A 26447-nucleotide genomic window follows, 5' to 3' on the forward strand; every position below is an offset into this window, starting at 1 on the left:
ATATTTCTGAAATTATATACAGTAAAATGTCTGAATAACATGTATACCATCACAACTGATTTCTTTTCTAGGAGAAATGTAATATTTAAGGTCTAAACAGTAGGGAGTAATTTTACTCTGTGGTTCCGATACACATTTTATCATCACACGTATTACCACAACCCTTTTCTGAGTGAAACTGAGAACCTGCTCCAACAGTGGTGTTCCACAACCAGGACTGAGAGCTAATAACCACTACCCTATAATACAGTGATGAAAGGTCAGAATGCTGTGTATAAATGTTGCATTTAATTGATTAAGCACTGATTAAAACTACAGCTCATAAGACATTAATTACAGATCAGAGTTTGGTAGCTTCAACCTAATTAGCATACCTCTCCAGGTAAATTAATACATAAGATATTTCACCAAATCTCCAATAGTTTTTAAGAAAGGTACTGTCAATGAACCTTTCTCTCTGCTGTGGTGAAAGTAAAGAACAGGACTGTGTTCTTTGGTCTTAATGATTCAAATGGGAAATGCTGTTTCAGGTTCTGTTATCTCAGGTTGGGAAATATCTGTACTGATCACCTATTGTACCTACTGTAAAGTCCAAACACTTCAAAGTAGCTCCTGACTGAGTCAGAGGTCATTTATAAGAGATAAGAGCTGTGGATGTGGCAAGATCCAGCAGTTACCCTCAAAACTTTCCAGCTTATCTTCTGTTCAGTGTAGGTTTATTAGCTGTTCTCCTCCAGGCATGTTCAGCCTGATCTCACTGCAGCTACAGTTTTTCAGTAAATAAGCAGAGTCGGCCCATGTTAGCAGAATCATGCCAAAATAAACGTTTTCAGTATCAGTTTCCTAAATCAGGAATTTTAAAACATGGATAACAGTGTAATAAATGATTTATCAGGGGCAAAAAATGCCCTGAAGCATTCGTTGTTAAGAGAGCTGGGCAAAAAGCACAAAATTGACTGGATCTCGAAAAGCAGCGGGAGAGCGGAGGTGGGCTATTCAACAAAGGTTTGTACTCTTTATAATATTTTACTTCACCCCATGTCAATTTTACACCGGAGCACATATTTACAGAGGACGTGAAAAGGGCCCTGAAAGATAGCAGAAATGCCTACATGCATGCAGAATTTGTACTATTTTTTGAATAATCCAAACCCCACTGACTCTCTTGTTCATAATGTGCTCTTTAGGTCTCAGTTAAATACAAATTACAAGTTAAAATGATACAATAATCACTAATATATTCATCATAATTCGCATCCTCAAAACACTCAATTTAACAAGATAAAAAATACTTTTTGCTTCAAGAGTAAATTTATCATGCTACTGAAACGTTACTTTAACGTTAACTCAGAGACACCAGGCTGGCTAAGCTAACATTGTTTATTAGGCTGCATCTAATTAACACTCCTGTTACTCATGGCCCATGTTAGCAGAATCATGCCAAAATAAACGTTTTCAGTATCAGTTTCCTAAATCAGGAATTTTAAAACACCAAATATAAAAGATATGGTTTAAAGACAAAAGCTAGAAATTTGGTGGAATTTTTCAGATAGTGATTCATACAGATAAAGTTGAACATTTATTAAGAAATAAATTTTGTTAGCAACTTAAAGTAATCTTTACTCTCAAAGTACAAGTTCAGATCTGCTGGTTTTGTTACAGCTCTTTATTAAATCTGCATGCACATATGTACAAATGAGTCAGATGCAGGCCTTCAAAATAAAACCTGACGGTACACAGAAAAGTCTTTAAGAAGTTTACTTCTTCTTAAACACCTGATGGCAGACTTTGTCCTGGCAGGTGATCTCCTAATAGACACATACAAAGACTGTAATTAGAGAGAGCTCTTCACACAATTACATGCTGCACACTTATAAAAAATAAAGAAATTAATGTTAGCTTTTTGATAAAGAAATAATGACTTTTTATGTTAATACATCTTGTTTTAAATTGGCATGACGGACTCATCTCCTGACGCAGTAATATTTACCAAATGCAGCAAGTCTCCTTCAATCCATTGCCTCCAGCCTCGGTTCTCCTTCTCGCCTTTCTGCACACACACCAACTTCTCTCCATCCCACTGAACCAGAGTCTGAAACCAGAATCATATACCTTAATGTAGCACTGTCCAGACTGCTATAAACACTGCACACTCATCCCACATTCACTGTTAAAAAAGTATTGGCTTTATGAGTGAAAAACAAGCGGTAAACTTTAAATACTGTGATGTTTAAATATAAAACTCAAACACATTTCAGAAAGAAACATGGCCAACGAGAAATTACAAACTGCTAGTATAGAAGTGGAGTGTGTTCAAATTCTAGAAAGTCAATTTACAATCGGAAGAAAAATTATATATTTACTACATATAAACAACATATTTAAAACGTAATTAAAAATATTTAAAGGACTGTTGGTCACAAATTTGGAACAAGCCATTTGTAGTGATGTCATATGAAAATATCTTATCATCACACTAAGGCATGAAACTATCATTTCCTCACATAAATCATTTATAAATAATTTTAAATTAATTCTGCTTCCGTTTTTACTATTTCACAACAGTTGTCCTTGAGCAAAGCCTTGTGGGTAACCACGGCAACATCACTTGCATCCTTTAAATCATGCTGAATCTGGGCTACTTCTCCCAGCTCTTTATGAAGGATCTTTCAGCTAGGAACAGCTTTCAGTTATGTAATACAGACGTGTATAAAGACTGAGACTTGAGTAAAATTACAAGTTCTTAATCAAAAAATTGACTTCCATGTGAGACGTTTTTGGTGAAAAAAAGTGATTCAGTGTTTCTGTATAACCCTGCTTTAGATCACTAAATTAGAGGTCTCTGAAGACAGGTTTTGGCTCTTGCTCATGATTCATGCAAATATATCAACTCTGATTAGCTAACAGGACTGAGTCAGACTTAGTGATTCGGTGTTTGGTTTCACCACGTTGAAGCCTCAGAGTTCGCTCTATATCATAAAATCCGACTCGAATGGCGTTGCTTTGACCGGTGCCCTGTCGAGTTGTGCTACATTGTCAAACCGGGCTTCCCTAGTGTATATTTAAGGTCTCAGTAAAACACAGAATCAACCGGAAATCCGTTATGTACACCAGATAGCTAACGCTAACTAGCCCCCCCCAACCCCCCACCTGATACAACATTTTAGTACTTAAATTCAGTAGTGAAGTAAAATAATACTCCAGTTGATACAGATACAGCCTTTTAATACTTAATTACAGTAGTGAAGTAGCTCTACTTCATTACTATATATAAACATCCGGAAATGAGAGCGCAGCTGCAGAGTAACTCACCTTGACTACTCTGTTGTCCAACCCTTTGGTGTGTTCTTCAAACTCCTCCCCCACAGTAAAGTTTACCTCATAATTTCTGAAAGTGCTGAGCGTTTTGGTCTCAAATTTATCTCCATTCTGTATGATCACTTTGGTCTGTGAGAGGTGAGCAGCAATCTTACGGGTGGCAAAGTCTATGTCTAAAACAGAGAAAAGCAATGAGTAACAGGAGCAATCACAATTACCCCCAAACTCCACCGGGCCTGAAGACCTCTAAAAAAGCTCATTTCTCACACAGCGTTTAATCTAGTACTGGACTACACAACACAGTTTCTAATACAACACTGTACACCAAAGGTGCTTTAATGATCAGTACTGAGACAGAATGTCTCAGTTTATTATTAATTGACACTAGTTAAAATTGTCTTAATTTACAACATTCTTGATTATTAAAATGTAGAAATGTTTAATAATGCCTTAACTAGTGTCAGTATTCTGGGTCTTTTTTCTGTACAGAAAACTAACCCTATGGATAAACTGAACTAAAATACTGACCTTATTTAACACAGATAATATGTCAGTTTACTTCCAGAAATGATGTCTAATTCTACTCAGTTTAAAAGTTTATGGATTCTGTATTAATCAACGCTTGCTTATATAAATGTGTTAAATATATGAAAAGTGTTACGGATTAAAGAAAACAAGCAGTACAAAGCAGGACTGGGCAATATGGTTTAATTTATAACAAAAGTAAATAAATGACATTTGTGGTACACATGTAAATGATGGTTTACGCAAAATTCGCACAAGAATAATGCATCTAGAAACCAAACTTTGTCAAACAGAAAAGAAATAAGACTTACCCAGAGCCTTCATAACCTCCTCAAAGTTCTCATTGCTGACCATCTCCCATCGTCCGTTATAGTCAGCGGGCATTGTGATGCTGAGTGTGAGTGTGAGTGTGAGCAGGCTGGAATGTGATCAGAGGCTGAACTGAGAGAAGTCTTAAGTTTTATAGCTGAGGTGTGTGTGTGTGTGTGGCAAGGTGACAAAGTTCAGATGATAAGTGTGTTTTATCATCATGAAGAAGGCCTTTCATCATCACTGTATAGAGAGGGTGGGGTTTGGCCATATACTTTTATCCTATCTGCTAATATATCAATCAAACCAATAACATTATTATTATTATTATATCATATTTTGTATTTTAAATATTTTATATCACAGATGAAAGGAGGCTATCAGCGCTATCGACATGATCAAAGTTCTCTTTTTAATTAAGAAAATATTTTTATAGATTAATTTCATCTGCTTCAAGATAGATGTAATTAGAATATGTTCACAATACAAGTCTTAAGGTTGTGTAAAGAACCTTCTGACTTCTCTATTTTAAAAGGGAAATTTGCACAGTTTCTAAAATAATAATTAAGACGTAAACCAAGACAGTTGAGGGTTTGGATGTTGTGCCATTCCAGAGAAACATGTAGATGATGTAAAGCCAATAGCTCACTCACGAAGTCTTCAGTGTTCCAAATTATGTACAACATTGTTTTTTTCTTAACAATAAAATAATGAGTATGTTCTGCTCCTCAATACTGCAGCGTGGAAGAGATTATAAACTAAAGTACTGATAATTACAATGCCATTACTGAGACTTTAAAAGGAACACAAATCCAAATAATTATGCAGGAAAACATTCAGTGGTTCAACTTAAAACAGAATTCTGTTGTATCTGCTGAATGGACATCATTTTTCAAGTGAAAATTCATATGGAGTTCCACATGTCCTATAGAGTTCATCAAGCATGGAGGCCAGTGAGATTTAACATTAAATCTGACAGTACATTTCAAGCAGCTTTTGGACAAAAACAGAAAGCACTGTTTTGTCACAACTGGGAACACTGTAATAATAAAAGGATGGATCTGGCTTTATTTATATCTTTTACACTGTCCCCATCAGGTTTGACGGTGCCCACTGGCAACTTAACGAATGAACAGAACCTTGCAGAACTCAATGTTTAATTTCTGTAGAGATGAATGATGACATTGGGTCGGTTTACTGTGTGTGTTTAGGTCTAAACTTTCTAGAGTAGTGGGGTCTATTATATCAAAAGGTGAATTTATGCATCCCCCAAGTTCACCCTCCTGTGCTGTCACCTGAGCAGTCTCCACACTTACTGATTAGGAACACCAGGACAGAAGTGTAAACCCTGTATGTGCACAAACTACATAACAGCTTCTGTCTCAGGAAAGGTCCCATTTGATAACTTGTGGGATATATTCAATGACAAAGGGTGATGTTCTTTTTACAAACTACGGGAATCACACAACCTTCCCAGCTTTTCTTATTTTTTGTACTTATGGTTAAGAAGTGCACTCCGGGCTTATGGTGTTCCTTGGAATGTTAACATTTTTAGGCATCCTTTAATGGATTTTTTTGTCATTACCCAGAGTTTCTTTAATTTACAGTAGACTACAAATTAGACGTTCCATCACTAGCATGTGGATTTTATAAAGAAGTCAATATGTTATTTAAATCGGGACTGGATTTGGGATGGCATCCTGAATATTAACATAAATTTAGCACATTACCAAATTATCCACAAAGCATATGTCACCCCCTACACAAATAAAGCGTATACCCAGTCCTATATGTCAGAACTGTAAACCAAATGTCAGTGGTACCATTATGTCATATACATATGTCAGCCAGTTGCACAATTTTGTTTTAGAAGTGGTGTCAATTTTAAGTGACAAAACTATTGTAAAGCAGCCTGGTTTAAGTTTATTAAATAATGGCTACTATCTTTAAATCAGCGGAGAATTTTGTATACAGCTTAAACAGCTGATAAAAACATCCTTAAACTTTGGTTTTAGCCAACTACTTCTTTTAACAGGATCTGGCTCCTCTTATCAACTTTAATTGATTACCTGTGTGCATTTTAATCTTGTGACTTCTGTGGATGTAAATTGTTCTTCCAAACTGCACACTAACAGTGTTAAAACGTCCTAATCGTAAATGTGATGTGTGAAATTGTGAGAAATATATTCAGTCCTAGAATTTTCAATAGTTGTCAATGAGCCATCACATAAAAAGTAGCATCAAATCAGTTGTGCCTTTAAACTGTAGGCTACTTTATTCATCATAAACTCAATCACTTCAGCGATCATTAGCTGTAACATCTGCAAAACTTGAATTAAGGAGCTGACTTTATGCAAAAGGCATTAAGGACAGAAAAAAAGAAGTCATAACAGCTGTTTTTTCCCATGAATGCCAACACTACCAAATTCAGGTGGGTAAAAAAAGTAATTTATCGTTCATAAGTTAAGTCTGAAAATGAGTTAATACTGAAAGTACATAACAGGTTACTAAAATGTCTTCCCAATATGAGAAATCATACATTTTTTTTGCAGTACATACTGATTTGATATTCTGTACTTAGCAAATAAGTACCAATTATACTGTATGGCAAGATAATGCATTTGAATTTTATACAAAATAACGCTTCAATTTAAATATACAAAGCTTTGCTACAAAGTGATTCTCAGAAAAATCTGGAAAAATGCTGAAAAAAAAACAAATGACAAACACACACCACATTGTATATACACAGTCCAACGTTAACAGAGAAAAGTACAAAAAAGGAAAATGTTGAACACTTTGGCTCAATGATCCCTTAAAGTTCAATGAAATATGTGGCTTTTTCAAGGAGTGTCAAATCAAGGAAGATTTCAGTAATGGAATACGCACACGCAAAGAGAAAGAAATATATATATTAAAAAAAAAGTCAGTGAAAATGGTAAACATAGTTGACCCCTGAGATACTAATGCAGAACTAGTGTATGAAATACCTCAGTACAGTGTGCCATTTTAGTGCAAGCCAGCAAAATACGCTTAATTTAAGCAAGAGGTATATTAAGATAGCACCCAAGCAGAAAATGCTCTTCTACATAATTCTTTTCTGTTGGCCAAATTACAAAAACAAAAAAGAATGGGGCTGGTCTAAGCACCCAAATTAGTAGTTCAAAATTTAGTATCCAAAAACATTTCTCCAACAGAATATATATATAGATATCCCTGAAACTGATTCACAGTATTTAGAAGAAGCCAGTGCTGCTACTATTTCTCCACCCTCTCCGCTTCCTGTGCCAAACAAGTTGTCTTCAAGGTCTCCAGTTTTTGTCTCTTTCCGATGGACCAACCAAGCAAATTCCTTCATTCGCTGTCTTGGTAACACACAGTCCGTTTGCCTAGGTTTCTAGTGCGAATTTTCCTGGTTCTCTGAGGCTTCCCGTAGGAGACGTCACTCTCCACGTCTGAATGCCTGGCAGCTTGTTTGCGGTTTCTCAGCCTTCTTTTTGGACTGCTTTGTGACCCTGAGATGGACTCTTCGCTGGACTCCTCTGGGCTGTCGCAGCTCGTGCCACTGTCACTGCTGCTCTTCAGTCTCCGTTTTCCTCCACGATTCGAATTCTTACAGAACTCTTCACTCAGCACACCCTTTTGCTTGCGTGACAGACCATTTTCTGTTTTCCTTCTACTGACAGAGTCACTTTCTGACTCTTTTGATTCTGGTTTGAATTGCTTGGGGCGCTTTTGTCTTCTGATGGGTTTTTCACATTCACTTTCATCACTAATCGTTCCTTTTTCTTCTTCTTTATCTTCAGAATCTGAGCTCCTGATACGCTTCCTTTTGGATTTGAAGCAGCCTCCTGGGAGTTGTTTTCCACCATCTTTACCAGAGACAACACTGCTCCGTCCGTTTCTGTGTTGATCCTCAGCCTCTAAACAGACATCGTCTTCAGAGTCGGTAATGTATTTCTTTTTAGGGAGGGCTCTGAGAGTAGGTCGTCTCCTGTTAAATTCATTATAATTTTCAGATTCATCACTCTGCTGCCAGTCGTCTGAAGAAACAGCCTTCTTGTCCTTCTTTTTACGTCTCCAGTTTAGCGCTTCACTTTCAGAACCAGAGGAACTGGACCTTGTTAATTTGTTTTTGCTTTTCAGTGAAGTTTTTTTAATCGGGATCTCCTCTGCACTACTGCTTGCATTCTCCCCACCTGTTCCATCTTCAGATTTAGTTCTTTTTCTTGAAGCACTAGCACCCTTTGGAACATTGCTCAGTTGCTCTGATTTGAATGCTGTAACTGCAGGGATTGCACGTGCTTTTGAGGCAGATGCTTTTTCATGACTTTTAAACGTCATATTACTTATTTTTTCAGCATATTTAAGGTCCTGTGTGTCCATCTTTTGTCCATTTTGATGAGGGTGATTCTGATGAGGTTCTGGAGGTTCCTCATCTTTCACATCACCTTGGCTTTCATTTAGACGTTTTCTTCCATTGTCCAGGCTATACCCATTGACAAGTGGAGAATCATCTATAACAAAAAAAAAAAAGGTAAATAAGGTCACTCTACAACAGCAGTCACTTTGCATCTGTGGAGGAGTGGGCAACTCTTTTCATTGTTTGGAATTTGGACTGCTGTAGCCACTTCACACAGTCGCTCTTATTCAGTACTGACTGTTCCATTAACTGGAGGCACTGGCATTTTATCTTTAAACTAATCTTAAGTAGCTGTCTGACACATATAGTCATATTAACTACAACCCAGTGTCAGGGTGCTGACATAACATTTTATTTACCTTCTTCCAGTACTGTCCTTCTAGATGATCTGTGTCCAGCTCCTTTGCTCTCTCCATTGTGATGTGAAAAAGAGAAGTCACTGTCAGCACTGGCCTCACTCTTTTCCTCATTGCTGGCTGAATCTTCACTGTTTTTTGATGCTGCAGATTAAAGAAACAGTGGGATTTAAAAAAAGTACTCCTCCAGCAACACTAATTTTGTTGCCAAACATGTAACTGTTTTACCTAATAAATATTTAATGTGAAAAAATGTTTATACAGTACAGTTTATTACTGAACAACAACAACAACATACACACACACGCTACTATGCAGCACCATGTCACTGGTTAAAAGGGTCGGCGTTGATCTTATTATGGTCCAGTGAAAAATACGTTGGATAAGGGTCTTGGCAAGTTTTTGGCTCCACCAGTCTTACACACTGCTTTTGGGTGACTTTATGCTAATCCTGTTAAAAAATTCAAGCTGTTAAGCTTTTGTAATCTTTTTCTCTTGATTGCATTCTAGAGGTCTTAAGTGGGATTCAGGTCTAAAGAATGTCAAATTATCTGAATATCAGTCAGCAACCTCAGGAAGACATCAAGTGTCCTACAAAAAAATGGCAGTTGGGGTGAGGTTCATGGAAAAAGCAGTTTCCAAACACTGAGGACTTTTTTTTTTGTCCAGATGGACAATGCTCCATGCCACACAGCTAAGTCAATCAAGGTATGGATAAAGGACCCCCAGATCAAGACCCTGTCTCCAGACTTGAAGCGCACTGAAAACCTCTGGAAAGTATTCAAGAGAAAGACAGCCATCAAACAAAGCCGAACTGCTTGGTATTTTGTGCTAGGAGTGGTATAACGTCTCCCAAAAGCAGTGTGAAGCGGGCACGCCAAGGTGCATGAAATCTGTAAATCCTAATTAATGTAAAAATCAGGGTTATTTCACCAAAAGTTTATTTCCGACTTTATCCTGAGTAATGCACCCATTAGTATTGTTTCTAAATGAACATGAACTTATTTTCTGAAAGCACCACATGTTTTTCTTTAGTCTGACCATTTTTCATTTTCTGTAACTAAATGCTCTAAATGACAATATTTTTATTTAGAACCTGGGAGAAATGTTGTCTGTACCATAGAACTGAATAACATTATTACATTTACTCAAACATATACCGATAAATTGTAAAATCAGAGAAAGTGATATTTTGAATTTTATTAGCTGTATATAGTAGGTGTTTCTAGAAAAAGCTGTATATTCAAAGTAAAGGTAACTAAAAACTGGACACCCAGAGTGCATATCAAATGCAGGAATTATAATTCCTCTTAGCAGTTGTCATACCCTCATCAGAGCCAGAGCTGCTCTGGATCACAGCAGCACGTCTGTTGGTGTGGGGAGTCTGCCAGTTGCTGCTGTTTGCTTGATTCTCCTGCTCTGAACCTTCATCTTCCTCAGAGGCATGGATCAGTTTCATCTTACTGACTGCAGCCTTGGCAGTTTTCCTCTGCCTCCGGCCAGTGCACAGCTCTGAGCCCTTGTCCCTGTTAGAAGAATCTTCCTCAGAGCCACTGCTGTGCTGTACTCTCCTGCGCTCCACACGAGATCTGCTCAGCCCATTTACCTGCCCACTGCAGTCTGAGACACAGCAACACAGTTCTGTTATAGAACTACAGCGCAAGGTGGACACTAATAATAACAGAATAAAAATAATAACCTCAAAATCATCATGATAACCTTTTATATTTAACCAGCAGGACTCATTGGGCATTTAGATTTATTGGTGTATATTCTTATTACACTCCATCACTGCAGACTGTGTGTAAAAGTTGGGTGGCAACATGATGTAAAAATACTGGTTTATTTTTACATACATAACACTTTCAGATTTAATGCCAGAATATGGCTTCTTTTTTTTATTTTTTTTATTATTTCTTTGAAGGTAATCCTCCTTTGATGATTCTTCCTCTAGAGTTTGAACTGCTACTGGCTAGCTCACTTGGGGCTTGTTGTCTTGCTAATGATAAACAGCACGTATACACACCGACCCCAAGAGAGATATTCGTAAATCCACCCTTCTCACTATTTACCAAAATGTACATAAGTCAAATGTAGTTATTTAAGTGCTTACTGATTGGCAGTAAAAACACAAGTTGGCATGGAGTATGGAGCATTCTATTACTAAAAATGAAAAATTAGCCCACTGTGAAGAGCTGAATTGTTTGCTAGAACACAACGCAGATTTGGTAGGCCACTACTATAACTTTTAGGTTAGTAGCTAAACTAAAGACCAACTAAAAAGGTAAAATTACCTGGCTTTCTCCGATCAGTAGCAGAGTTCCTGGTTAGTCTTGTAGACCCGCTCTTGCCCCTGCTTGACTTAAGTTGCTTTAATGAGCTAGATTTTTCAGAATCCTCACTACCATCATCTTCACTGGAGTCTCTCTCACTTCTGTTCAACTGTTTTTGTGCAGTCACTGTGAACAGGAGTGAAGAAAATAAAAACATTGTCTAAGGAACAAACGTCAGTCAGCTTAGTTCCCCACAGGGGAAAATAAAATCCAGGAAATTTAATGATCAGTGTTCTGTTGCACCAATAGAAAAAAGAGGACTATAAAAATACAGAAACAAAACAGTAGTCCTTACCCTGCTTTCTTTTTAACCCTTCCTTTTGTATGGCCCTTTTTGTGGCTCTGGTCTCTCGTCTGAACTGAGATGATGATGATAAAGACCCTTTGTCTTCATCCATCCCACTGAATGATGCATCACTAGATTCTACAGAAGGGAGAAAGGAGAGGCCACGTAACAAATTACAGTTCATTTTCATAAAATTACAAGCAGACCTGGATGCTCCTATAAATGTGTGTGTAAAAACAAATATATTTCATGAAAAAGTCTACAGTACAGGGTACAAAACTCGAGCATTATGGGCAGGGTTGTTAGCGTGCCTGATGGACAGAAAAATAATACCCTCCAAGTGTAAGAGAAACACTGCTTACACTGCTGTTAATACTCTTTGCCTATGGAGTATTAACAGCAATTCCTATGGATCAATGACTCATACTGTTCAAGATGAATACCTGATGATGACTTATTGGAGGCCCCAGAATACTCGTCTGTTGACTTATAGGCTGAACTGTGCTGCTTTCGCCTCCTCCTGCTCGAGCGCTCTGGTGCAGACACTTTGGCTGAGGTAGATTTTGTTGCAGGCAGTTCCACTTGTTCCTGAGTTTTAACAGCAGCCCTCTTTTGACTATGAAAACACAAAGTATTAGAAATACATACATCTATGTCAATATTTAAACACTCCAAGTGTTCATATCATCGTTTTACTTCAATATTCCTATTCCTGGCCAGACAGGAAATTAACCCTGTGTAAAAGATTAATGCTTATAATTCATTTAACACTTGTGGGACGCGTGTGGTACTGGTTTTAAACGCTAAATGAAAATGAGAAAAAAAAAAAAAAAGGAAATTTAGATGAGGCAATATGCAAAATCTGTGCCAAAGCGTTGCTGTGAATCTTTTGCAGGAGTGGCCAAATAAAAGGAATAAAGTTCAGATGTGCCCTAAACTATTTGATCTAAACATTTTTTAGTTATTTGCTCTTAGCTAGGTTAAAAATCTAGTGAGTAGCTGTAGTGAGAAGCTGGCTAACATAAGCGTAATTAGCAGGGCTTCTACCATCCTGTTCATCACGCACTCAGTCCAACAGACTAAACGTTTAGGAGAGAACAAACCTGATTGAGTGACTGCTGCTGGATGGACATATAAAACTTGTGCCTGACACGCCACAGTATAGTAGAGAATTGAGTGAACGGTTTTAGGAGTACTTTCGTCTGTTTTGATTGGGTTACTGGTCTCCCTTTCAGCCAAACTTGCAAGTACAGTGGGTCTGTCTTCTTTTCCACAGAATTTTTGATACATCAATGAGTAGATTTAGAAAAAATTAAATATAGTCCTCATTTAAAAAAAATATACCAACATAATTTATACAGGATTTGAGTAATACTGCATAACTCTTTTTTTTTTTTACGCCAAAAAGGCTTACCCAGTGGATTCCAGTTTCAGGAGAGAAACAGCTGGGTCTTGCTGCTGAAGACGCTTTCTAAACCTCTGACTGCGTCGCAGGCGGGAGCAGTTTTTCACTGCAGTCTTGTAGTCAGATATGATTTTTCTAATGCGTTCCTCAAATAGTGCAGACAAACGCAATGTCATGCTGTAAATCTGTAAATAGTAAAAATCGGATACCAAGGAAAAGCATGAGAAAAGCAGAGAGGGAGTCAGAAACAGGATAAACAGTAAAGAAAAAACAGAAACAGGTTGCAGGCGAAAGACACTAAATGAAACCATCCTCTTACCTTTGAACGTTTGTTTGGTGTGAATGCTTTAGCATTTGCAAAAATTAGTCTGGTATCTTTGCATAAATCAGTAGGGTTTTCATAACGGTCTTCATCAAGGGTTCGCCACACTGTTTCCAGATCCATGGGAGTATCTATAATATTTGTGTAGTCCTGGAACAAACACACACCACACACTGATGTTTCTTACTTTTCCAAAAGTGTACCAAACTCCACACTACCACAGTAAGATTTGGGCTTTGACAATAAATTCTGAATCTCTCCTGAACTGAGCTCTGTGATGTCCTTGTCTATCACAGCTGACAGCCGAGTGCGTAAAAAATGAAAGTAAAAATGTGCGTGTAAGCAATGTTTACTTTTCCTCACCGGGTACTCATTCTCATCCACAGGCTGGCGGAAGGGTTCCGAGTCCTCACACTGAAACATGTAGTCCAGTAATCGCTTGCAAGCATCCTTCCAGGCATCTCGGTCTGGTAACACCTCCACTAATGTCTAAACAATGGTCAAAAAGGTAGAAAGCTTAAATTAAAAACATACTGTATTCCTTTATTAAGTGACCATAATATCCTGACAGTTGTCCAGCAAAAATGTGATGTCAGACTCTCATTTTATGTCCAAGATCACAGAGAAACCTGAGGCTTAACAGAAATGCTGACAACTAATTTCAGTAACTGCACACACACAATTTACTGACAATGAGAATTATGCACATACTGTAATCATGCATTTCAGGCCTCTAGACACAGTATCACCATGACTGTTCTTAAGCATTTAATGCATTTCACTGCTGATTTTCAACCAAGGCAAGATGCATGGTGATTTTAAACATATATACAATTTCCTTAGATTGACATGTAAAATTTCCAATAATCTTTTCAATAGCAATATGTGCTGGTGGCAGTACATTTAGTGATGGTATTAGCACTGCTACTGTACTGATGGGGAACAATTTCGTAAGGATGGATGGAGGTGATCTGAGCTTTAAAGTCAGGTCTGTTTCAGGATTTTTTGGGAAATTTGTTAAATTCCTGAAAGCTAGTGGACATGCAACCAGGTGTTCTATGTATAAATTCTGTTTTTTTTTTTTTATTTAAAAAAAAAAAAACAAATTTAATTTAATTGTATATACTGCTTGGCAGTTCAGAAATGTAACAATGAGAAGGAACAGCTCCATCAAGAAACTGTTTTTCAAAATCCACTTTCAGGAAGGCTCTGCAAAGTTGCCCCATATTTGTAGTTTTGCCAGATTAAACACTATGCAGCGAAAAACGCAGCTTAAATGATTTTGATGGTATGCTGACTTATAAAAAGGAAAATGGCATCTTTTGTTGCCACTTCAAAATGGTTCCAAGTAAAAATGATTTTCAGTGACAAGAAAAAAATAATCTGTTTTTGTGCTGTAAAGTAAAACAGTAACGTAGTATAAGCCTAGCAACCGATATTTGATGACACTGAGGGTACGGTGTCTATCTGTACATAACCTTGTAGAAACAAGGATATGATTTTAATACTCAAAAACAAAAAAAATGAGAGAGAGTGGGGAGAGATACATTTATCATACTGATACTCATACATCCATTACAATTCCCATGTGGAACAAATAGCAAGCAGGTTCTCTGGGCGGAGCTCATCCGTGTGAAGTTTGATTAGTATTATGTTAGTCAATCTTTATCCACCACACATCACCCATTTTGTGATTTAGTGTGATTTTTTTGCATTGTTACACTCCTAACATCAACAACATTTTGGACATGAATTAGCATTACTTATTGACAAAATTTGGCAGAAAGCTGTTTAGTGTGATCTTGTGTAGTTCACTATGAGAAATACTGAAGCCTACCTGCTGTGAGGTCTGTCCAGCAGAGGTACCTGGTGCATCTCCTTCGTCCAGATCCTGTAAAATCATGCAGAAGAATGTAAAGTTGAACTGAATAACTAGAATATTTTTTAGTTTACTTTGTGTTTGGGAACCAGCAGAAAATTGTAATACAACTTACCTCATCCTCAGTGTACTCCATATTTTCAACTGCATTATAGATGTCCATAATATCTGTACAGTGTGGTTTACTGGTAAAATAAACAGAAGCATACTGTAAATGGAAAACATGTAAATCTTATCTATTGTTTATAATACTAACATTACCAGCAGGCTCACCTAATGAATTTTAACAGAACATCTGTAATGAGCTTAGCTGATTGTGCTATCTTGCTCCGTGGCTCATTGAAAGTCCTTGCATTGAGAAAGATATACTTTGTGTCCCAAATTAGTGCAGAAAGCCTCCTGCAAATAATGAAAACAAGAGAGAAAAAAAAAGTTAAATAAACACAATCTTGTCAGCGTTTTTTTTTCAGAAATGTTTTGAGAGAGAGAGAGAGAGAGAAAGAGAGAAGAGATGAGAGAGAGGGAGAGAGAACAAACAGGCTTACTCCAGATCATAGTCTGTATACACTCTTGATGCAGTTTGTTGTCAAATATACTCCTCATATTTGAGCTAAATGGCTGTTCAGATGCAGTTTAACCTGATTTATTACATTTGTGAACAGTGTTTGAAAGCACATTTATCAACTGATTCAGACCAGGAAAGCAAACTACAGGTGTGAAATCGTCCCTGGAATGTGCCTGATTGGGGTCACATAAAATAACCCCAAACACAACTCCAAAATGTGTCAGGAATATTTAAGAAAAAAAACAGTCCCACAGACTGTAAGAGAGTGGCAGTGTCATCTTTGATCAATCCATGTTACGATACACACACACACCCACACCCACCCACACCCACCCACACACCCCCACACACCCACACACACCCACACACACCCACACACACCCACACACACCCCCACACACACCCCACACACCCCCACACACACCCCACACACACCCCACACACACACACACACCCACACAGACACCCACACAGACACCCACACAGACACCCACACAGACACCCACACAGACACCCACACAGACACCCACACAGACACCCACACACACACCCCCACACACACACAGACACCCACACAGACACCCACACAGACACCCACACAGACACCCACACAGACACACCCACACACACACCCACCCACACACCAACACACACACACACCAACACACCCACACACCCACACACACACCCACACACCCAGACACCCACACAGACACCCACACAGACACCCACACAGACACCCACACACACACCCACACACACCCACCCACACCCACCCAGACACACACCCACCCACCCACCCACACCCACACCCACAGACACACACACCCACCCACACAAAGACACACACCCACACCCACCCACCCACACAAAGACACACACCCACACAAAGACACACACCCACCCACACACACACACAGACAGTAAAAGGTGACACAACACACACATTATACCCTCTTCCATAGTACCACAGTTTCCCATCTAACATGCTTTGGGCAAAATATATCAGCACTGTGGGTTTCAGCTTACAATAAATCCTTATTAGACAATTTTTTGCTTCTTTCTTTTCCAGAAAATGATAATGATTACTGCATGGAGCAGAAAGATAATCTTAAATGGCAGGCCACAAAACAAAAATGACCTACATCAAGTTTGCAGGGTAACAGGCAGTATAGCTACACTCTTAACAAAAAAAAAAGATTGTTGTTGTTTTTTTGTTTTTTTTTCAGAAATAGAAGTTAAATGGACAGGATGTGGAGGGGGCAAAACATTTATGACTACAAGCTCTCACCTATAAAAACTGTGCTTAAGCCTCATTCGGATAGTGCCCAAATCAGTGGGGTAGGCAATTACAGTGCAGTATGCAGGATACTGTGTCAGGTCCACCGGGCCAGAAAATGGTGCAGCAATATCTGTTGAGGACAGGCAGAAAAAAGTATTTGAAACTTTTTGCACAAAAACAACTATTGCTATTAGAGGTTAAATTTGTTGACAGGACAAAGAAAATATCCTTTTTTTCTTTTCCCTAGATCATATCTAATGCCTAGTTTTCAGTACACAGTTTTACAGTACACATTTTCTGTCTGTCTGTTTTTTGCAGAACACTGTGTAGTGTGAACTGCTGAAACACGATAATTAAGCCACTGAAAGATTTACTAAATATTTCCATTTTTCTACAACAAATGTGTTGAAAAGGTTGAGACGCTAGTATTACTGCTAATACGAGCTAAGTGGTTGGTAAACTCATGCTGGAGATACAGTCAGAGCCTGTAAACTGGAGTTGAAAAGCTTTGGAAATGTCTGCAGTACTAAAACATATGTTCTGTGTTGAGGAAATTAGAACAAAATCATACTTTTATAAACCCTGATTTTGCTCAATTGCTCTCAAATGTGTTTTTACAAAGCAGCCAGAGCATGGCTGCAATTTCCCACGTGACACTGAAGGACAGTCATGTAAACCAGCCATACAGTGTGGACAAAAATGTATTAAACTAAATTAAAATCACATTTCTTAATATAGTGGCTTGCAAAAGTATTCATATCCCTTCCCTTGAACCTTCACATATTTTGTCACATTACAACCACAAACTAAATATTCCATTGAAATTTAATGTGAAACACTAACACAAAGTGGTATACAATACATTCTTCTTTGCAAAACAGTTAAAGATCAGTCAGATTATACAGATTATAGATTAGATGAAGAGAGTTTGTGAACAGCAGTTTTTAGATCTTGCCACAAGTTCTTGATTGGGTTTAGTTCTGGACTTTGACTGGGCCGTTTTAACACACGAATATGTTTTGTTTTAAACCGTTTCATTGTAGCTCTGGCTTTATTTTCAGGGTCGTTGTCCTGCTGGAAGGTGAACCTCCACCGCAGTCTCAGGTCTTTTGCAGACTCAAACAGGTTTTCTTCTAGGATTGTCCTGTATTTGGCTCCATCCATCTACTTATTAACTCTGACCAACTTCCCTGTCCCTGCTGAAGAGAAGCAGAGAGCATGATGCTGCCACCAGTTGGGGGGCAGTGGGGATGGTGTGTTCAGAGTGATGTGCAGTGTCAATTCTCCCCCACGCAGTGTTTTGCATATTGGCCAAAAAGTTACATTTTGGTCTAATCTGACCAAGGCACCTTGTTCACATGTTAGCTGTGCCCCCAACATGGCTTTTGATAAAAGAAAAAAAAGTCATGTTTGCAGTTGAACAATGAATTTCTTCTTGCCACTCTTCCATAAAGACTACATTTGTGCAGTGCACGACTAATAGTTGTCCTGTGGATTGATCTGAGCTGTGCTGTAGCTGTGCTGTGGCTGCATCTCTGATCAGTGCTCTTTGTTCAGCCTGTCCATTTAGGTAAACGGCCTAGGTTTACAGTTGTGCCATACTCTTTCTATTTCCGGATAATGGATTAACCCTCCTATTATCTTTGATCCTATTTAATGTTTTAAGCCTCTGAAAAAAGGGTCGACATTAGATTTGTGATTCATATTTACCTTCTTCTCCTAGTTTGATAAAGACAATAAGTAAAACATAAGATGTTTTAAATATATATCAACTTCAATGTCTGTTTTATTAGGCTGTTTTATTGGAGTAAAACATAAGAAATATCAATATTTCACACATATTTGTGTGGTAATAATGTCAAGTTTACTATTACATTCAGTTTTATTATCGTTCTCAAAACTTACCTTCAGTTTAGGCCCTGACTTCACAACACAATACTTATAATACTTATATAATAGTAATAAACCACTTATAATAATACCAGAACCGCTAATAATTTGTCAAATAAACATAAAAAACTGGTAAGTAAACTTTGTTAACATGTTTAATTATCTGGAATTATAATCATTTTTGGAGGCTTAAATAGAATAAACAGTGTTACCAAATTGGAGGATAGCAAGAGGGTTAAACAGTTCTCCGTGAGCTTTTTATAGCCTAAGCCTGCTTTAAACTTCTCCACAACCTTATTCCTGACCTGTTTGGTGTGTTCTTTGGACTTCATGATGCTGTTTAGTCTGCAATATTCTCCTCTGAGGCTGTCCTGGAGCAACTGTATTTGTACTGAGATTAGATTACATACAGGTGCACACAGAGAAAAGGGGGATGAATACTTTTGCACACCACACTTTTTTTTTTGTTTTTTATTTGTAAAAAATGTTGTGAGTCATGCATAATTTTCTTTTCACTTCCCAATTGTATACCACTTTGTGTTGGTCTTTCACATCAAATTCGAATGAAATATGTTTATGCTTGTGGTTGTAATGTGACAAAATATGTAAAAGGTCAAGGGATATGAATAATTTTGCAAGCCACCGAATATGTTTATTTAGCAATTCTGGCTTGCCAGGTAATATTTATCACAATATATAGGTGCTGGTCAACGAATTAGAATAATTTGAAATAGTGCAATCATGAAATTCTTTGGATGCATTTTTTGTGCAGAAAGCAAATCAGGTGTTCACCGCACCTGTCCTACTCGTTAGGCTAATCGCAGAACTCGTTACCTGGAAAAAAGTTTGCTCAGCTGAGCTTTCCAAAAGGCCCATTTAGGCCATTTAACTGTGACACTGTTGTTTTATTGAATTAGAATAATGGAGAAACCGTTTCATTGAATTAGAATAATTTTTATTATAATTACAATCATCACTTTCTCAGTATTTTGTGGCTGCCCCCTTGGCTTGTATGACTGCCTGAAGTCTCCGCGGCATCGATTTGACCAGCTTGTCGCAAGTTTCCGCACTCACAGCTTCCCAGGCAGTGGCGATGTTCTGCTTCAGTTGGTCCAGCGTAGTAGGCTTTCTGTCGCGAATTTTCCGCTTGACGATGGCCCAAAGGTTTTCAATGACATTGAGGTCAGGCGAGTTGGCCGGCCATGCCAAAACTTCAAGCTGTTTTTTAGTGAACCAATCTTTGGTCGACTTTGCCGCATGAGCCGGTGCAAGATCCTGTTGAAATATGAAGTCTTCTTCGCCGAACTGTTCCTCAACAGTCGGATTCAGGAACGTTTCCAGAACATCTTGATATACGGCAGCATTGACAGTCTTCTTGAGGAAGCAGAGTTTCCCTACACCTCGAGCGGACATGCATCCCCAGACCATAACGCTCTGGGGAAACTTGACGGATCTTTTCACGCACTCGTGGTTGTAGGTTTCGCCACCACGACGCCAGACACGAGGACCTTGGTCACCGAAGGAGATGCAGAAGCGTGATTCGTCACTGAAGACCACTTTCTGCCAGTCTTCAGCAGTCCACTCGCCGTGTTCTTTGGCCCACTTCAGCCTTTTCTCCATTTGTTTCTTGTTCAGCATCGGTTTTACTGCTGGAACGCGAGATTTGAAGCCGAGTTCGCGCAGACGACGGTAAGTGGTTGATCTGGAGACGTCAGCGCCGGTCTGCTTGTTCCACAAGTCGGTGAGCTCGGAAGTGGACTTGAACCGGTTGCTGACTGCGATCTTTCTCAGCTGCTTGTTGTCGCGAGCAGAAGTTTTTCGGACGCCGGAACAGTTGGTGCGCTTGCTGCAGTTTTTCTTGAGAGCTTTGCAGACGGAAGACTGGCTGATGCCGAGCTGCTCAGCAATTTTAGTTTGGGTCAAGCCTTGTTGGCGAAGGGCTTGAATTTGAGCCACTATTCCGGTTGAGAGGTCGCGCTGCTTACCCATGATTGATTTTACAACTTAGAAATTCTACTCAACCCTGACTTTATACTGCACAGTGAACACTCTTCACAGAAAACAAAAATTCGAGCATTTTGGAAACCTCAGCTGAGCAAATTTTTTTCCAGGTAACGAGTTCTGTGATTAGTCTAACGAGTAGGACAGGTGCGGTGAACACCTGATTTGCTTTCTGCACAAAAAATGCATTCAAAGAATTTCATGATTGCAAAATTATTCTAATTCGTTGACCAGCACCTGTATTACGATTTGATGTTAAGTTACAGTCTTGTTTTTAAGAAAAATAAAAACATGCATTACATTAGATTTAGTTTTTTTAAAACTGTTTTTGATATCAAGAAATCACATTTTGCATACAGTACCTACCCACTGTTATGAGCTGGTCGATGCCTGCTATGATCCGCATGCTCTCCTCTTCTCGGCTCCTCACTCCCCATTCACCCTCCCGAGGCTTGTACAAGATGTCGTTCATCTCTTCATCTGTGACTGGAACTCCTGCTCCCACTGACTCTGGCTGCAGAGCTAGAGCACCACCAAAAACCACAATGAGAAACCCAAACAATGAGCTGTTCCATGTACCTGTGTGAATGTCGTCACTTTGTTGATATTTTTTTATTCTAACATGAATAACGAATATAGACAGTTAAGCAGGAAAACATTAGGACCTTTTTTTAATAAATTAATAAAATTAGGCTGTATCCAACACACACAGACAAGAAGCAGTAGCCAATCACACACAGTGTACTCTCAGACAGAATCAACCGTCCACTTAGAGGACTGAATCAAGCCCTCATCAAAGAGACCCTGTCACAGCACTACGCACAGTATACACAAGTCCTGCAACTGTTGCTATACTCCTAGCAGAGGTAAAACTTAGTAGAGGAGTAATCATAAGAGATTACCATTTTCTGGAATAGCCTCAATGTCCCATGGACTGAGCTTCTCCGTTTCTCCGTTGTCCCACCTGCAGAAAGGCAACTGCATTAACTGCATCATACTTAAATAACGCAAACACACCAAAATATCTGTGCCTTACTTGACTTTGAAACTCTGGAAAAGGCTGTCGGGATATTCAGGCTGATACGGCTCCTGACAAACTATAGTCCCAAACCACCATGCGTCATCAATCACAGACCGGAAGCGATCATCTAAAAGGCAAGCAAAATTTGCCAATATTGAAATATTCAAAACCATTTTATACAAGACACATTATTTTCCAAACAAGGATCATACAGGGCTGGTGTGTGTAGCACTAGTTTGTTTTTTGGAGGGAGTTATGTTTTGTATAGATTATGTTGTATACATATGAAGCAGTATAATGACTTTATTACACCATCTCAACAAACATCACAGTGCAGTTTGCTGAATCAGGGACAAACTCAGATACATGTTGCTATTTACTATTTAAATAACCCTAAATTGTTCAAGTAAGTGTACAAATTTGATTAGACAAGTGCCTATACATATGGTATACTATGGTAAATAAAGAGCAGCCTTATCTGTAATTATCTTATTTTTATCAATTTTTATCATTAATTATTAGTTCTATCTAGATTAAGTAACCTTACAATGTTCAGCAAGGTAAGAAGTACATTGTTGGCATACTTGGCCTCCAAACCCTGTTGCGTGCCTCATCATAACTTTGACGGAGTACAAGAAAATCAATGACATCTGGCATATCATGGTACCTGCAGAAAACATGACATTACACTGTAATCAAAAACAAAGATGTCCTTATAGTCTAAAATAAAGAACATAAACACCCCTCCTCTTTCAACATAAATAAACAAAGATCAAACATACTTTACAGAAAAAGACTGGTCCGTTATTTGGCCTGTTCCAGGGTCAATCTGTGTCAGTTTCAAAGTACAAAGAGTTGGAGGACACACTTCATATTTGATTCCAGTTATTTGAACAAACTCTTGATCCTAATAATAAGAAAAAAACATTAATATTAATATATAGTAACGGAAAACAATTGAATGTTGTACTATCAGAAGACCACACAGTGACAAATCACACCATGTTAAATCTTGTTAGAAATGTTGCCACATGCTATTGCATGGTTTATATTAAATATATATTATGTGTATTTGCAGAATCTGCAGTATGACAAGATTTCAGTACTGCAAACAGCTAGACTTATCTTACTTGACCTGTAGGAAAACAAAAGACTGAAATATTTTATGTGGACGAGAAAAACTATCAATGTTATTTCTGCCACACTTTCTACTTCTTTAGTTGCTGTTGCACAGCAAGCATATTATTGTACACAAGGGGACACTTACTCTCAGTTGCATCTTTCTCCATGGCTGCTTATCCAAATTTATAGGGTAAAGATTACTCTTGCATACAGCTTCCAGATAGGCCTCATGACCTTGACGGAAGTAGATCACCTATAAGCAACAAAACACTCAAATATAATAAAATGTTATGTTATGTAAACAGAGTATGAATTAAGATTGGCAGAACAGCAAAACAAACCTCATCTCCCATTTGCGGGACAAACGGGGACTTCCGAGGAACAACGTCAGTAATCCAGGGTGAGGGACGGAACTCGCTGGACAGTTCTCTGTTCACAGAGGGTCTTGGTTTTGGATTCTAAGATTTTTGGAAGAAATTATGAATTAAATACATTAAGATTCAGAGGTATTCAAACTGTAGGGATAAATAGAATTGCAGGGGGGGTGGTAGAAGCAAGATTTGTATACTTTTTGCTATCCAAACTAGTAATGTTGCCTAATTATATTTTTATGCTAAATGGCGTTAATAATTTAGCATCATGTGTTGTCACCTTGTGACAAGTTGGAACTGTAAATTAAGCTTGTGTACAATTGTCCAAATTAGCCTTCCAGTTGGTTGAGGCTACAGACGTGAAGGAAATCACAAAAGCCTACACACTGACCCACAGCATTTTTTTTTAGTTTACTTTGGTTTAAAGCCAGTGTGCATGTCAGTGTAAAAAAGGGGAAAAGAAAGAGAGAGACAAACAAACAAATAGACCAGGATTACAAACTGTATATACACAAAAACAAGAACATGTCTCATGTTTTTATAAAAACACTGCTCAAACAAATAAAGGGAACACTCAAATAACATATCCTAGATCTTAATGAATAAAATATTCTCATTAAATACTTTGTTCTGTACATAGTTGAATGTGCTGACAACACAATCAAACAAAAATCATCAATGGAAATCAAATTTATCACACACGGGTGGCACGGCTTAGTGGTGCCTCTCAGCACTGCGGTCTTGGGTTCAAGTCCCTATCTGGTTGGAGTTTCCATGTACTCCCTTGTGTCTGTGTGGGTTTCCTCCCGGGACTCCGGTTTCCTTCCACAGTTCAAAAACATGGAGATCAGGTCAATGGCCCAGAAAATTGCTCTAAATTGCCCAGAAAATGTAATACTCTAAATTGATCTGGTAAATTGGATACTCTTTTACATTACATTACATTTGGCAGACGGTTTTGTCCAAAGCGACTTACAATAGTAAAGTACATAAAGTAATAGAAGTTAAAGGTAAAAAACATCTTTAGATAGGGCCTAAAGGAGGTCACAGGGAATAATAGGATAAAGGAGTGAAGGAGGGGAAGAAGGAAATGAGGTTAGAAGTAGTTAGTGTGTTAGAGGTGTTAGGAGAGTAATTGATCTTTGAAGAGCTCTGTCTTCAGGAGTTTATTAAAGATAGTGAGAGATTCTCCTGATCTGGTAGTAGAAGGTAGTTAGTTAGAGGTGTTAGGAGAGTAAGTGCTCTTTGAAGAGCTCTGTCTTCAGGAGTTTATTAAAGATAGCGAGAGATTCTCCTGATCTGGTAGTGGAAGGTAGTTTGTTCCACCTTTGGTGAACTCTGTATGAGAACAGTCTGGATTGCTTTGTGTGAATGTTTGGTAAAGCGAGGCAACGTTCATTGTAGGAGCGCAGCGGCCGGGAGGTAGCGTAAGCCTTCAGTGTTGGGGTGCAGGAAAAAATCAATTCGGCACAGTTTAAAAAGCTCCGCGGCACAGTTTAAAAGCTCAGCGGTACAGTTTAAAAAGCTCCGCGCGTCAGTGCGCAACAGAGGGGTGTGCATGCTAAAATCTAGTGTATTTAGTATCTTCTCTGCTTGTTACGTAATTATAGCCTATCTAGTTCCACTCTTGACCTTGTGGCTGTATTACGTTGATAAGTGTTTTCCAGTTTTAACAATGTCTTAATTTTAGAAATGAATTCAGGATTAGTTAACCATGCTAGAAATTAGCCATTCATTATTTTGGCACGGTCACTATGTTGCAAAAAAGATTAAATACAGTAAGGAACCTAAGTTTATTGTTTAAAATAAATGTTCTATTTGTTTACATTGTCCTTTCATCTTTTTATCTTCTCACATGATTTAAACAAAATTTATATGCCATTTGATTTGAAAAATCGTTCCAGAATTGAATTTTTTTTTTAATTGAATCGTGACCCCAAAAATCGGAATCGAATCGAATCGCCAGACACAGAGATTCGCACCCCTATTCAGGAGTGAATGCAGGTAGGAAGGAGCTGTTCTGTCATCACCTTGTAAGAGCTTTGAATTTGATACGAGCTGCAACTAGTGGCCAATGGAGCTCAATGAGCAGTGGGGTGACATGTGCCCGTTTTGGCTGGTTGAAGACCAGACGTGCTGCTGCATTCTGGATCATTTGGAGTGGTTTTACTACACAGACCGGGAGGGCAGTTAGTATGGCATTGCAGTTGTCGAGGTGTGAGATGACCACTGCTTGTAACAGGAGTTGGGTGGCCTCTTGTGTTAGAAACTGTAAAATTTGTATAAAATGTTATACAGCAGGATCGAGCAACTGAGGCGTGCATGAAGGAGAGCTGCTCATCAACCATAACACCCAGGTTCCTAGCAACCTTTGTCGGGGAGAGAGTCGATGGTTATAGTAAAGTTGTGTTGAAAAGTGGAGTTATGTAATATACCTAAGTTTTGGGAGTTGATCCAGGCCCTCACTCCTCCCACTTTCTTCCCTATTTAAATCGTCACTTACTCTCTACATGCTCGTTGAACAACCTTGCAGTTGAACGACCCCGCGATTGAACTGCCTCGCAGTTGATCTACCTCGCCTGCAGCGTTGACTCCCGCTCCTTACCTGGTCCACGATGGTACTCCACCTCTATGTCTTCTGCAGCTGGCGTCCAACCTCGAGTCTCCTCTTCTGGCTCCTCGGCCCAGTCTGGCCGCTACCGAAAGGTTCCCTCCGGACTTCTCTCCCTCTCTCTCACCTCTACCGCTCCCAGCGCCGCCGCTGCCGGCTCCCACGCCGCCGCTGCTGCCGCCGCCCACGCCGTTACTGCTTTTGCTCCCAGCGCCGCCGCCCACGCCGTTACTGCTTCCGCTCCCAGCGGCCACGCCACTGCCGGGGCCTACACCATTACCCCTGCCAACGCCGTTACCGCTGCCGCTCCCGGCAGCCACGCCACTGCCGGCGCCAACACCGTTACTGCTGCCGCTTTCCACTCCATCGCCCCCCGTCTTCCCACCCCGTCTTCCCACTCCATCGCCGTCACCCCACCCTCATCGCTC

At 39.0% G+C, this 26447-nt stretch overlaps 2 protein-coding genes across 2 annotated transcripts in view; both read right to left on the reverse strand.

The window, feature by feature from the left end:
- Positions 1 to 1648: 1648 nt before the first annotated feature.
- On the reverse strand, positions 1649 to 4293 carry rbp2a (retinol binding protein 2a, cellular). The gene is made up of 4 exons (XM_007240878.4): positions 4155 to 4293; positions 3313 to 3491; positions 1991 to 2092; positions 1649 to 1808 (listed from the first exon to the last, which is right to left on the reverse strand). The coding sequence occupies exons 1-4, from the start codon at positions 4225 to 4227 to the stop codon at positions 1758 to 1760; spliced, it is 405 nt and encodes a 134-aa protein (XP_007240940.1). The 5' UTR covers positions 4228 to 4293; the 3' UTR covers positions 1649 to 1757.
- Positions 4294 to 6397: 2104 nt separating this feature from the next.
- The window catches only part of brwd1 (bromodomain and WD repeat domain containing 1), a 41682-nt gene continuing 21632 nt past the window's right edge, over positions 6398 to 26447 (reverse strand). Inside the window, exons 24-43 of the mRNA XM_022664018.2 lie at positions 23379 to 23495; positions 23183 to 23290; positions 22698 to 22822; positions 22500 to 22582; positions 21931 to 22042; positions 21797 to 21858; positions 21261 to 21416; positions 17013 to 17133; positions 15430 to 15555; positions 15272 to 15341; positions 15115 to 15168; positions 13641 to 13766; positions 13275 to 13427; positions 12965 to 13140; positions 11994 to 12166; positions 11560 to 11688; positions 11226 to 11390; positions 10258 to 10551; positions 8935 to 9075; positions 6398 to 8669 (exon numbers count right to left, since the gene is read on the reverse strand). Of these exons, the coding sequence (XP_022519739.2) occupies positions 7507 to 8669; positions 8935 to 9075; positions 10258 to 10551; positions 11226 to 11390; positions 11560 to 11688; positions 11994 to 12166; positions 12965 to 13140; positions 13275 to 13427; positions 13641 to 13766; positions 15115 to 15168; positions 15272 to 15341; positions 15430 to 15555; positions 17013 to 17133; positions 21261 to 21416; positions 21797 to 21858; positions 21931 to 22042; positions 22500 to 22582; positions 22698 to 22822; positions 23183 to 23290; positions 23379 to 23495 (3654 nt within the window). The 3' untranslated portion in view covers positions 6398 to 7506. The remainder of the gene's footprint in view (positions 8670 to 8934; positions 9076 to 10257; positions 10552 to 11225; positions 11391 to 11559; positions 11689 to 11993; positions 12167 to 12964; positions 13141 to 13274; positions 13428 to 13640; positions 13767 to 15114; positions 15169 to 15271; positions 15342 to 15429; positions 15556 to 17012; positions 17134 to 21260; positions 21417 to 21796; positions 21859 to 21930; positions 22043 to 22499; positions 22583 to 22697; positions 22823 to 23182; positions 23291 to 23378; positions 23496 to 26447) is intronic.

Source organism: Astyanax mexicanus, chromosome 4 (assembly GCF_023375975.1).
Source record: "Astyanax mexicanus isolate ESR-SI-001 chromosome 4, AstMex3_surface, whole genome shotgun sequence".
NCBI lineage: Eukaryota > Metazoa > Chordata > Actinopteri > Characiformes > Acestrorhamphidae > Astyanax > Astyanax mexicanus.

Coding starts and splice junctions, on each gene's coding strand:
- rbp2a (XM_007240878.4), bottom strand. CDS start 4,227: ATGCCCGCTGACTATAACGGACGATGGGAGATGGTCAGCAATGAGAAC. Junction 3,492..4,154: donor GGAGGTTATGAAGGCTCTGG/GTAAGTCTTATT, acceptor TCTCTGTTTTAG/ACATAGACTTTGCCACCCGT. Junction 2,093..3,312: donor TGGACAACAGAGTAGTCAAG/GTGAGTTACTCT, acceptor TTCTGGTTTCAG/ACTCTGGTTCAGTGGGATGG.